At 39.8% G+C, this 14,244-nt stretch overlaps 1 protein-coding gene across 1 annotated transcript in view; it reads left to right on the top strand.

The window, feature by feature from the left end:
* adam19a (ADAM metallopeptidase domain 19a) overlaps positions 1 to 14,244 on the top strand; it is a 189,337-nt gene that overhangs the window by 142,428 nt on the left and 32,665 nt on the right. The window contains exons 10-14 of the mRNA XM_037112871.1: positions 1,772 to 1,856; positions 6,947 to 7,089; positions 7,547 to 7,724; positions 9,949 to 10,038; positions 10,635 to 10,830. Coding sequence (XP_036968766.1) covers positions 1,772 to 1,856; positions 6,947 to 7,089; positions 7,547 to 7,724; positions 9,949 to 10,038; positions 10,635 to 10,830 — 692 coding nt within the window. The remainder of the gene's footprint in view (positions 1 to 1,771; positions 1,857 to 6,946; positions 7,090 to 7,546; positions 7,725 to 9,948; positions 10,039 to 10,634; positions 10,831 to 14,244) is intronic.

Here is a 14,244-nt window from a genome sequence, read left to right as displayed (position 1 = left end):
ACATATTTGTGTCTTATAAAGAAGATAATGCAGCCTGGAATGTCTAAATTAGCCTATCAAGATTATCAATAGTAAATTAATAGATAAATAAACAAACACAAGACTAAACTAAATTTAATTTTAGACTATTTTAGTGTGAGTTAATCCTCAGCCACATAAAGCAATCAACCCTCATGGCTTGTGCATCAAACACAATGATATTAACTCTGGATCATTCAATTCATCACAGCTTGATAGAAAAGTTAAAATTCTCTCAGTGGTTATGCATTTTTCCTCTCGGAGTTAAAACAAAGTTGACCTTTTTTGACAACTGCATATTACAGTTATTTACACAGCCTTCCATACATACATTTAAAGAAGAACATTTGTATTACAAATGTGTTGCTTCTTTCCTTCATTCTGGAGTAGTGTTTTAGAGAAGAATCATTACTTCACTCTGTTACATCTGGATACATCCATTTAACATCTTTTGGTTGATTTGTCAGCAGGATTACATAAAAAACTACTGACTGGATTAACTTGGATCGAGGATGGATTTGGGCTCCAGGAGACCTTTTCTCACTTTCTTTAACATGTGTTTTTCCACATTTCTCAGGGAATACTACATAGATCTGGATGAAAGAAAATCTGGTGTATCAGGGTATCTATGTTTGAGATTATTTGTTGTGGATCCAAATATAAAAATCTGGATATTGTGGATTTCAGTATTTTGTTTAATACTGGATGGGTTTGATTGAAGAGGACTGTTTATACTTAGTGCTATTCTTGTTTATTTATTGTTTTATGCAATGATGGAAATTTCAGTACGACTCAGATGGTCTTCCGATCTCACGTGTGTTATGTCCCCTCATGACTTGGGGTCATTAATGGCTGAAGCTGCAGCAGGAATCTCAGATGAGACAAAACATCTTTAGTTTTTACTTTTTTCTCTCTCCACTGTTTGGGTATGGCTTTCAACAGTGCTAGCTGCTTGTATGAACAGGCTAATCTACCCATTTGTTACACTGATCTGTCATTCTAATAATTCAACCAATAAGAAACATGAGACGCTTAGTTTTTGGTTGCAGTGAGAACCTGCAGACTCTTTTCCCTCCCGATGCTGGTACTGTACACCGGTTCATAATCATCATTGTACCTCACTGAATAAAACAAAGCTGATTAACTCCACATCCTCCCACACACACCTCCCATGCCCTGATGAGCCCTAATGACAAACACCCTCTCAGCTTTGGGTCAGATCATTTCATATTTCATTAGTCTTTAAACTGACAAATGATTAGCAAAACAGAGATTTTATTAAGCAAAAGATCTGGCGTGAGTCGGCTGTAATTGGGCTGAACACCTCAGCGTGCCGGCAGTAGCAGCGTCACAGCTTGACTGCCGTTGTACACACGCTACGACACACATACACACCCGCACATTCATCCATTAGCAGTAATTGTTGGCCCCTCTTGCTCCATAATTAGTTGTGCTGATACCGAAGGGCCTATTTTGTTTGGATTCATCAGACAGGGCTTGATATTGTTTTTGGATGTGAAGTGACAACCGTCAGGAGACCACATGGTGGATTGAGGCTCCTCACATGCCCTCGACCACATCTGACAGGCTTGTCGTGTCTGCCACTCTGCACTGCTGCTGCATCTGCAATCAATGTGCAGCCACTGTGGAGCCTGTAAGTGAGCATTGAGGAGTTTAAGGTTAACTGATTTTTCGTTTGTGTGTGTGTGTGTGTGTGTGTGTGTGTGCCTGTGTGTGTGTGTGGCTCTGATAGCGGTGTGATTTTCAAGGGGACGACTATCGGGATGGCGCCGCTGGAGGGAATGTGCAGCCTGGAAAACTCTGGAGGCATCAACGTGGTACGTGGGAATACATTTCTCTTCTTGTTCTCCACTCACTTACTGTGTGTAAGGTTTCCAAACTAGCAAGAATAATCACCACCTCTGCAGTTCTAGCCTCTTTCAGCTCATTGTTTTGGTTTTACTTCACTGCTTAGGTTCACTCGCATTGCTCTCATTATGAAGTTTTTAAGCAGCAGGCAGCTGTTTGCTGTGTAAAAGCTCTGATAAACCCCCTCTACACTTTCTGCTCAGCACCAACCAGAGCAGAGGCACGTTAGCTGTTGAACACAGTGGAGCATTTAGTGCTAAAGAGACAGATATTTATCTAAGGAGTTGATGGAGACAAAAAAGGAGCTGAAAGGAGTCTCAATATCAGACTGAAACACAACGAATTAATTGTATGGAGGGTTGTTACCATACCTTTATCAGTTTCAGAAATGTCTGGCATATGGCTGAAAATGCTGGTATCTATGAGTACACCAATGTAACCCTAACCTTTATTAGAAAGGTGGCCCTGCTTCTTCCCAACAGTGTTCTATATACCAGTGGTTAATATCCATAAACCACAAGCGACTTCTGTAATTTCAAGCACATCCTTAACTTTACATCAATACTGGCTCAGTACAACAATACAACAATAATAATACATACCTGTGTTTTTAATTCACTTGTATCAGATTGGTACTCAGTATCAGCTGATATGCAGGATACCTGGATCCATATGGGGATAAAATGGTACCAGAACATCTCTTATTGTGTGTCTGCTGTATGTGTAGACATGCAACTGTTTGCTGATTCGTAAGCTAAAAATACTTTATAAAGTGATGATAAGTCAGGTCTTTGTGTGTTTGTAACTCACACTGCTGCCCCCAATTAGCCATAGCAAATCGGTGGATGCAACTTTAATACTTACATGAAACTTTCTTTCTCTAAGGTTTTTGCCTTCACCCCAATTCAGTGGAGGTCAATGCAATAGTATTCGTTCATAATTTCACACAGTGATAACCAAATTTGAACAACATGAAAGACTTTTGAGCTCAAGCATCTAAAAGTCCAACTATCTTCATCTGCAAAATGGATAACAGCAGTCTGCAGGCACGGGAGCAGCTACTTGAGGTTACACTACTCTAGAGGTCATAGTATGTAAGAGCTATAGGGCAACTTATAATAAATATTAATCTCTATTTTTTTTTATTAGCCAATTACTTGTTTGGTCTGTAAAATATCAGGAAAAAAAGCCCATCACAATACCCAAAGGCCAGGGTGATGTTGTGTGTTGTCTGACAATTGTCCAAAATCCAGTGATAAACTAGTATTATTAAAGACTCACATGAAGGAATTGCCCGTGTATATCAAAGAGTTATCCAGTTAGATTTGTCTGAAAAGACTCTGCTGAGTGAGCAAATCCCCCGCTAATAAACGCCCACAGGAACATTGTGGAGAGGAGGGGAGAGTGGAGGGAACTGCAGCAGCAAACCGTGTTGGTATGAGCATAATCAGCAGATTAGCAGTGATACTGTCAGATTATAATGTCTGTGCTGTACACCTACATGCTTATAATGCAAGTCTGCTTATGCTTCTGTTCAGTCAGGGACACGTTTGACCATTTATAGTTAACGGTTAAACAGTTATATGGGCAGAAAAAGGCTCTTCTGTTTGAGCTTTTAATGAATCCGACAGCAAGGATGATTCTGCTGAGAAAAGCTAATCCCCCAAACAAAATGATTGCTCCCTGCTTCATAAGCATTAACAGGGGATGTATTAGAACTTCTAGAACAAAAGAGTCACTGTGAACCACCGTCCTGAATCGATGCAGAAAGCATGTTGCCATTTTCCCTGAACGCACGCATGGCCCTCCTTTGATATGACACTCAGACATCAGCCCAGCTAGCCTGTAGCAACAGTATACTTTCTCCGCATTTCACTGACCACATTTCACCAAACACAGAGGTTGTATGATCATGTTAGTCCTGTGTAAATGGCAGCCAAGATAACATATTTGGTTTTAAATGCTAAGGAAAGTTGCTTCAGTGATTTTCTTTATTCTTTTCCTTTAGCATTGGACAGGAGAAAATGCTGTCCCACAATCCTTTGCGACAGCAACATTTAAATGAAGACCATTTGGCCATCCACAAAATGTAACAGTCAACATGTGACATTATCCATCCACAGTTTGTATCTGCCAGAACATCTTCAAAGAACAATTATGTGAACATTTCAGGATGTTGACTGAGTTGTATGGTACTTCTTAAAATAGTTTGTCTTAAAATTGGATTATATGCAGCATATTAACCAATGCACAGAAGTCTGTCTCTCAAGAAATAGAGACTCTTTCAAGTTAACAGAGACTTCAGTGTGCTGTGTAGTTCACACTTCTGTTCAGTCTGCATTACAGCTTTAATCCATTAATAGTTTTTATAATGCCTGGTTTTAGGGGGTTGCTGTAGCCTCCTCAGCAAACCGGCTTCCTGCATCCATACACAATCCTATTCCTTTTTTAAAATTTGAATTCCAACCTTGACAGTGAATTGTATTTTTGACCAGGTTATCCATTTTGTCTAGCCTGCATGAATCAACATGGTAGGAATGCACAGGAAAAGGTATCTACAATGCACTTTTAGTAGTCCATCTTCAGAACGTTGTAGTTTTGAAATGGCAGAGCCACATCTTTTGTCATCACTTAAATAAGAAAGCCTAGTATGAGTGCAGTTGGACTCCTTCACCACAGTGGGTAACTTTTCCTAAATCTTAATCCAAATTCTCCTTCACGTCTTTCACTGACCTCATGAAGTTTTTTTTTTAATATATATATAAAGGTCAAGAAAAAACGTTTCAGAGAAGACATGCCATCTGTCCTTCTAACTTTCCAATTGTCAACTCAAGGATGAACTGATAGGAACATTGTGGTCAAACGTCAAGGCCACTATGACCTCACACAACACATTTTAAGCTATTACTGAACAATTCATATGACATGTCACAGAAATGTCAAATACGATATAATAATGAAGTAATGACATTTTTTGTAAGTCAGTGAATAAATGTTACACTTAATGGCCCATTTACCAACCAACATGAATGTTAAGCGATTCAAAGTATGCTGGGTTGTTTTATTATGGGCCTGAATATTGTGTGACAGCTGTGCAGTGCACCTTTCAGACTTGTTTCTTGTCAGCTCTTGCTGACGAATAGATGAAACAAGACAAATCAATACCAGGTACCGTTTGTTACCTATGAGTTATATCAAGTCTGTATCTAATGCAATCTAATGCAGGTGGTGCCTGAGAAGGGCTTTGTTTTGGATGAGAAGAAAATATTCAGTCGTCCTAAAATGAAATGTCCTGACTTTCTTTTATTGATGTTGTTATTTGTTTTTAACGTCAAACTCATGTACAGGCATCTCATACAGTTTAGTTTTGAGATTTAAGGTCTTTTTATCTGGACAAATGAACTAACTCAAGGGAGCAAAAGCTCCAGAATAAACTGCGTTAATCATCTTTATGGTAGCACAGTCAGGAAAAGCACGATACTTTTATTTGAAAAAACATGAAGGAACTACAGCAAATCTAGAATGTTTGAAGGATGGGTCTCTCCTCTTTGCTGCTCTCTTTGACAGTCAAATCTTGCCCGGTTGCCTGCAGTTCTAATATACCCACTGTTCAGTCTTGCTTAGCTTGTATAACGGTATGGCTTCATATATGTGTGCAGCAGTGGACTGAATAGACGCAGCTAGAGAGATCGATAGCATTTCAAAGCTTGATTAGCGTCTAATAGGCTGTTAGCTCTCCTGTGGGCAGAAGTAACCTGTAGAATCCAAATGTCCCGTCGCTCAACAGAGCTTACCACCACAGAACCAGCACACACTTTACCCCTGTGGTTTGGCCCTCAGAGCGCCAAATAGCATTTGTGAAGGATTTCAGTATTTCCAGACAGTTAACGCATCCCTTTTTTATACAGTATGCATAATTCAGAAGCAGAGCTGAGAGTGAATGACAGCTTTCAGAAGATCAAAGAGGAGCTAAATTCATCTGAATACTGTCACCAGTGTGTCTTCATGCAGTTCTACTTCTTTGACTGTGACTTTTTTACCTTTGGAACAAGGTCATCACAGCTGTTTCTTACTTCTGCGGGAGTGAGACTACGCATCATTGATTATGTACCTTACGTTTAAGGATTCTTTTCTTCTTTCTTTTGCTGCAATGTGTACCACTGAAAGCTTTTTGGGAGAGTAGGTCAATAGTTTGCTCCACCTTTTTGGTTGAGAACTAAATATATTTGACAAATACTAAATGGGTTGATTTGATTGAAATGCATGGTCCCCAGTGGATCTATCCTCAGTGACTTTGGGGAGCCCCTTACCATATCATTAAGCGCCATTAAGCATCAGAATGTTTTCACTGTGTCAAATTGCTTGGGTCATGATCAGATAGACAAAAATAACAACAAAAAATTCCCATCAACCCTAGCTATACTTTGTATTGTGTTAGCATGCCAACACAGTAAAGTCAATATGATAAGCATTTTACTTTAGAGTCTTAGCTAAGTGCCTCTTCACACACACTGACTGCAACTGTCCATGACCATTTGTGTCATCATTCTAATCTCCAACAGCCATAAAATGGCAATTTCTATATAATGTTGCTCTGAAGGAACAAAGTTGTATGAAGTAGTGGTTTGAAATGTCAGTGGAATCTGTTCAGAGGGCCCTCATGTTTTCAGAAAAGAGGAAGCGTAACAATATACTGCTGTATTGATATTTTGGCCTACCTCTGATCAAGAAAGCTGAAAAACAGTATGACGTCATACCATAACAAAAGAGTCCCTCAAGGCCAATTAAGTGGTAATTTCATTAATAATTGCAGTTTGTTTTAGGATACTTAATGCACCACTAAAGCACAATTAAACTGAAATAACAGGCATCTTCAAGTTTTGTGGCCTGTCATCATGGTCTTTCAGTCAACAGTTTATATGTGGCCTGGCACAAATGGAAGCAAGCTTCTTCTGTACTTAGAATCCTGTCTGAATTTATACAGTCATGGCTATCAGTTTGCATGTTGTCTGGGTTATTGGAGTCATATAAATGAGTCTTCCCTACAATTTGCCAACAGGACCATTCAGAGCTGTCCATTGGCGCTGCGGCCACCATGGCCCACGAGATCGGCCACAACTTCGGTATGAGCCACGACCACGACGGCTGCTGTGTGGAGGCCACCGCTGAGCAGGGAGGCTGTGTGATGGCTGCTGCCACCGGGTGAGCCTCAGGCACACATCAGGCTTCAACACAACCTGCTCACACTCAGCTGTTGTCGCCAACAGCTTGGGATATGAAAAACACTTTCATCAGCTGAAGGCAAAAACAACTATTACATATTAATGTGGCTGCCTTAAGAAGTTCTCAGATGTAAAATACAAACTTTTGTACTACTCTATTATGACTATAATGGAATTTTTATCACCAGTTTTCATTGAGGTTGTTTTGTTGTCTCTTTCACCAACTTCAAGAGCATGACCAAAAACATAATAAAAGAAAACATTTCCCTGTCGTGAAAGCCTGCATATGCTGTCCCACAATCCCACAAAGCACCACACAGAAACACAAGAAACGACTGTTACATATCAGCAAAACAAGGCAGGAAAAGAATAATTAATGGAATCTATTTTTTGCAAACTCTGCTCCTCTAAAATGGAACGAAAATATCCCTTTTCAGGCATCCATTCCCACGTGTTTTCAGCCGATGCAGCAAACGAGACCTGGACAGCTATTTCCAGAAAGGAGGGGGCATGTGTCTCTACAACATGCCCAACATGAAGGACCTGGTGGGGGGCAAGAAGTGTGGCAACGGCTTTGTGGAAGATGGAGAAGAGTGTGACTGTGGAGAACCTGACGTGAGCACATTTGTTCATTGAACCCCAAACCAGTCAACCCCATTGCTTCATAACAGATGATGAATCTACTGATTCTACCATTAATTTTTTTTGGCTTGTATCAGCCTTTTTCTTGCCATACTGTGGTGTTTTTGATCTTTAGAAGTGATTTTTTCCAAGACTTCTGCAGGGACCTCGATTTTTGATGTGACACCACATAGTGTAACAGAACTTTAACAGCAAAAATAGACCTCATGTTTGCTGTGATGTTTACCTGTAGTATATCAAGTCAATTTAAGTTTCACACTGTGCTGAGGAATTTGTGTGTTTCTATTTCATGCCTCTTAATACTGTCCATTACATTTCAAGGGTTAATATATTGGGATTTTAGTTGCTAGATTTTTAGGACTTCACATGTCAATTTTCCATAAGATAACTTTTATTAGTGTTTGTTAAGGAATCATTCAGTGTTGCACAGTCACTGCGCTTAATTGTTGCTTGTCAAAAGATATTTACTTTTTGTTTTAATAGGGATCTAACAAACAAGAATCAACACATTTATTATATCGCCAACAAAGAGCATTAGAGGTGTCGGTCGGTGGATTTTGTTCCGTGGGCAGAGCCAAAATAGCTGTTTCCCTTTTCCCATTTTAGTGCTGTGACTGTTCTCTGCTGTGCGTGTGTTCTTTGTGTCAACCAAGTTAACCACTGCACAAAGTCACAGCAGCTCTGTCCTTTGGCCCACGGGCTGTGAGCTGTGAGCCCGGGACATTATTAACAATTCTATCTTCATGTCTCAGTTACGTGTAAGAAAAAAAACAAACATTATCGTAACAAATGTTAAATTTGCGGATGGCTATCGTTAGTACTCACCACCATCAAGCCAGTTTGGCTGCACTTTCTCTGTCATTCTTGTGCGACTAGCTGTCTTAATAGCTTTAGCAAAACATCTACACAGAGCCAAAGAGAAGGCCTGATTAGAAAGGTTTACGACAGGCACGTCACAGTCACTTTTTAATTTTTCTTTTTCTTTTTTTTTCCCGATTTTTGATTTATTGATTGTCTTTGAGATGTTAAGAGATATTCTACAAAAAATAGAATAATTTAGCAACCTTAACTTGAAATGAATACCATGTTGTTGTTCAGTTGGACAGTGGGTCCACTTTGAACCTTTTTTCAGAGTTTGCAAACTCTGCAATGTGGTTGAAAGCTCTTTAAATGCTAGAACATAGACCTTGGGTTAAAGATTTTAGATGTTGCTGATGAAAAAAGCAGCTGTTTAGAGTCTTTGGCTTCGGGTTTTACCTTGCATTGTGTGGCGTCATTGCAGCCTTATCATTAATGCGCCCTACGTTTGTGCAACACAGCTGAAAGATTGCCGAAAGTTTCCTCAAACAAGGATGAAGCGTTTGTGCTCAATAAACCCAGAGGTTAAATAAACCTTCTTTGGTTCAAGCATTCGAGCAAATTGAAAACAGAGGAAGCAAACTGGTAGCTGACAGCAGCAGCGCAGCTGACGGGGCTGTTTGCTATGACTCCCACTCAGACAGTCAAACTCAGGCTGCTGACAAGCCACCTGTTTTAAGCATAGCAAATGAGACAAGCTACAGTGCCAAATGCTGCTTTATACTCTCACCTTGTGATTTCCCCCATTGGAGAAAAAATGTAAACTAAATGCAATCCTCTTTTCCTTGTTTTGTAAGAAGGGATGTCAGAATCCTTTCAAAACTGAATCTTCCACAACCACACACATTTTACAGTGAATCTAGAAAGGGAAAAGTTTTAATTTGAAAATCTAGTAAGACTAGATGAACAGAAGGTGGGTGTCAGGAAAGTCACAGAGGGACGTTTCAGTTTTAGAATTCAAATAAGAGTGGCTCGGTGTTCTCACTAAAAACAAGTCAGTGCTTATTGTTGTTGTTGTTGTGTTCACCATTAATCTGCTCCCATTCCTTCCCGCTCGTATAATTGCCTTTTTTGTCTGGCTTGAGTCAGCTCCTCTATTTGTTTTGAGGGTTACCGTCACTTGGCGGAGGGCACCATGGCAATGGGAAATGTTGTTTTTTTTGTGTGCACTGTGACACAAGAGCAGTGCCAATATATGTAATTTTAATGTTTTTCTGAAATTTTGATATTTTAGCTCCTGTATATATATATATATATACATATATATTGTATCATGTCATGTCATTGTCCGTAACCGCTTATCATTATCTATGGGGTTTCTATGTTTGATCATTTACAGGAGTGCACCAATGACTGCTGCAATGCCAATAATTGCACCTTGAAGGAGGAGGCACAGTGTGCCCATGGAGTGTGCTGCGAGGGCTGCAAAGTAAGAAACGCACACAAACACAAAAGCACACACACATGCAGGCAGAGTGGACTAGGAGGAAGCTCACCTTGTTTGCAGTATTATCTCAGTGTCATTAGATCAGTGTCAGTCATCATGTAGCTGTGTTGACATACTATGCGCTCAGTGTCTGTCAGCTCCCATCACAAGAGGGCTCATCGTCTTCACATCACACCTACACTTCTCATCTCTGTTATCATCTCACCGTTCAAATGCACGTCCTGACATTCCACAACTGTGAACCTAAATTTTGTGGAGCTTATATATGTATATATGTATATATATATATATATATATATATATATATATATATATATATATATATATATATATATATATATACACACACACACACACACACACACACACACACCCCATATATAGTATCATATCACCATAAGGGTATTATATTGTATATATTGCCCAGCCACAACATAGAAGCACACATTTCTTTATATAAGCATATTTTCAAGTCTTGCATACCATTCTTCAATTCTACTATCAGTGCTGCGGTTTTAAATTGCATTATACCTCCCTCCCGCTCCCCCTGCTCACTGCTTATTCCCTGTCTCTGCCAGTTGAAGCAGGCAGGTACCATGTGCCGGGGGCCAGCGGGAGCATGTGACCTGCCAGAGTACTGCACAGGGGCCTCTCCTTACTGTCCTGCCAACGTCTACCTGCTGGACGGCTCCTCCTGTCAGTACAGCCTGGCCTACTGCTACAACGGCATGTGCCTCACCCATGAACAGCAATGCCTGCAGCTTTGGGGCTACGGTAATGAGATGACCATATACTTAAACCATTCACTCAGTATTTCAGGGATGTATTGATTTGTGTTGAACCTTTATTAAAACAGTATAAAACAAGGGATTTACCTACAGAGATGTGTTACAAAGACAGAATCATTACTGGTGGTTAAAACTGCTTTAAATTGCAGTGTAACTGCTTACAGACCTGACAGCACTTCTACTATAGTGTATGTCAGAGTTGATTAATACAATGAACAACATGAGCTGGGAATAGTCTGTCAAAATAAACACTCATCAAAGCAAGACATATTTGTTCTTTTTCCCCTCAGATGTGAAAGCTGCTTTCACAAGCATGACAGTGTTTGTACAGCAGAACAATAGAGCTCAGCAGATAAAAGAGACACACTGACTTTTAATGTGAATCATCTTATTTTATTGTTCAGCTTCTTCTTTCTTCTTTTTCTTTCCTTTTTTTTGTTTTACAAAACTACAAATAATGCTTTTCTTTGACAGTACTGTGTCAGGAGAAAGCTGAGAGTTTGAGAGTTGAACCTCTACCCTAATCCTTACGTCATTAGAAAAAGAAAGTTGTGATATTGAGGGAAAAAGTCATTACATTATGACAATGAAGCTAGAGAAAAAAAAAGTACACACATTTTCATCGAACATCCAGAAGATTGTAATTTTCACTTATTTTCTTTTAACTTAGAGAGTTGTTGATTCATCCGTATGATTGCTTTAGAGGCTGCAAATTGTGCTTCTGTGTTAGTTAAAGACATCTTGCTGTTACTCAGACTAGTCCTTTTAATATCTCCTTATTGATATAATTGTGCCCTACGTTAATGAGGTTAGGGTTAATAGACCATATCTAAGTCCTTAAAGGCTTGAGCAAGACTGGTTTTTAGCTCCCAGCCAGTTATTTTGGGCTGATAAGACCAAGCCCCTATCTTAAAAGAATGTGAGAGAGCCAGAACTAACAAGACTTTATAATTGTATGGTTGAATAAACTCACCTTTCTTGTAATCCAGCCTGATATCCTCCTTTTTAATACTTATTGGAAGTCTGTGTGCAACTGTACCAAATCGGTTGAAACTGTCGTGAATCTCAACTGTGTGCTTATTTCAGTGCAGCAACACATCTGGGAGGGGGCAGGATCCTTTTTATACAACTGCCATTTCTGGCATTTCTGGCACTTTGGGCACATGGAAGAATCTGTCAAACGCTTATCAAATGATCACTTGCCAATTGAACAGCAACTGACAAGATGATGGCAAGTGAAAGTCTGGAAGGACATTAGGCCATCTTTTGAGGTAAAGCAACATATCTGATAACTCGTTAGCTAGCTTTAGCATTCTACCACGACCTCACTAACATTGGGCATTTCATTTCTAGGCTTCAGTAAATGTGTCCATTGTGTGTGCATTGATATTTAGGAATTAGTTAAGCCTTTCTTGTCATATTGTGTAACACCCTCAAACAGTAATGTAAGCTACAGTAAGAAGTGGTTGAATGTTAATGTTAGCTGTTCAATCTAACAGCATTTGATAGCACAACAAATATGTTGTTTTACCTCAAACTGTCAACCACTGTCAATTGTCTTCTCGGTTGCTGTACAATCAGGATGTGGTGAAGTGGTAACAATTCATTATATTTCCTACGTTTATTGGACTTGCAACCTGGTACACAGCATTACGACATTTCAGCTTCCCACCCTGACTATGATGTCAGAGGACTTCCACTGATTGAGCCGGCTATCTCCCAGTTTAGGGCCAGGCTAACTGGGGGATAATGGGGATAAAATAACTGAATTGTGTTCAATCTAACTCTTCTAGATTTTCCAAATTTGATTGGACTGAGTGGATAAAATTATGATGGTGAAACGAGTCATATTGCAAGGGGTTGTAATGCTCCAAAAGATATTTTTTCACAACGTAAGCTTATGGGAAAATGTCTTTCTGGGCTGCAGTGTAATTACAAAGTTTGGCCTCTGTGAAAACTGGCTTCAAAGCCTGCCACTTTTCCTGGCAGCTTGCATGTAACAGGGCTTTGGTAAGAAGTTGCATTAGTTTATGGTAAGTGTAGCTAATAAACTGGTATTTACTTGTACAGAATACGTTAATAAATAGTAATATAATTCACAATATACACTAACAGTCAAAAGTTTGGACACACCTTCTCATTTAATGGAATTATGTAGTAAACAAAAAAGTGTGAAATAAGTCTAAATATGTTTCAAATTCTAGATTCCTCAAAGTAGCCACCCTTTGCTTTGTTGACAGCACTGCAAACCCTTTTCCTTCTCTCAATGAGCTTCATGACATAGTCATCTGAAATGGGTTTCACTTCACAGGTGTGCCTTGTCAGGGTTCATTTGTGGAATTTCTTGCCTTCTTAATGGGGTCAGGACCGTCAGTTGAGTTGTGCAGAAGTCAGGTTGGTACACAGCTAAAAGCCCTATTTGACAACTGATGGAATTCATATTATGGCAAGAACCAATCGGCTAAGTTAAGAGAAATGACAGTCCATCGTTACTTTAAGAATTGAAGGTCAGTCACTCTGGAAAAGCGCCCCAAGCACAGTTCCCAAGCTCAGACACAAAAACCATCAAGCACTGGCTCACATGAGGACCGCCCCAGGAAAGAAACACCAAGAGTCACCTCTGCTGCTTAGGATAAGTTCATCCAAGTCACCAGCCTCAGAAATTGCAAGTTAACAGCACCTCAGATTAGACCCCAGATGAATGCCATACAGAGTTCTTGTAGCAGACACATCTCTACATCAACTGTTCAGAGGAGAATGCGCAAATGAGGCCTTTATGGTCAAATGGCTGCTAAAAAAACACCATTAAGGAAAAGCAACAAGCAGAAGAGATTTGTTTGGGCCACAAAACACAAGGAATGGACACTAGATCAGTGGAAATCTGTGCTTTGGTCTGATGAGTCCAAATGTGAGATCTTTGGTTCCACCTGCTGTGTCTTTGTGTCACGCAGAAAAGATGAACAGATGATCTCTCCATGCATGGTTCCCACCGTGAAGCATGGAGGAAGAGATGTGATGGTGTGGGGGTGCTTTGCTGATGACACTGTTGGGGATTTATTCAAAATTGAAGGCACACTGAACCAGCATGGCTACCACAGCATCCTACATGCCATCCCATTCGGTTTGCGTTTAGTTGGACCATCATTTATTTTTCAACAGGACAATCACCCCAAACCCACCTCCAGGTTGTGTAAGGGCTATTTGACCAAGAACAAGAGTCATGGAATGCTGCGCCAGATGAAGCTCATCGAGAGAATGCCAAGAGTGTGCAAAGCAGTAATCAAAGCAAAGGGTGGCTATTGTGAAGAATCTAAAATATAAAACATGTTTTGAGTTATTTTACACTTTTTTGTTTACTACATAATTCCATATGTGTTCCTCCATAGTTTTGATGCCTTCA

The sequence above is a fragment of the Acanthopagrus latus genome, chromosome 10 (assembly GCF_904848185.1).
Source record: "Acanthopagrus latus isolate v.2019 chromosome 10, fAcaLat1.1, whole genome shotgun sequence".
NCBI classification, from domain to species: domain Eukaryota; kingdom Metazoa; phylum Chordata; class Actinopteri; order Spariformes; family Sparidae; genus Acanthopagrus; species Acanthopagrus latus.
The sequence above is the reverse complement of the archived record's forward strand: the minus strand, read 5'-3'. Positions and strand labels throughout refer to the sequence as shown.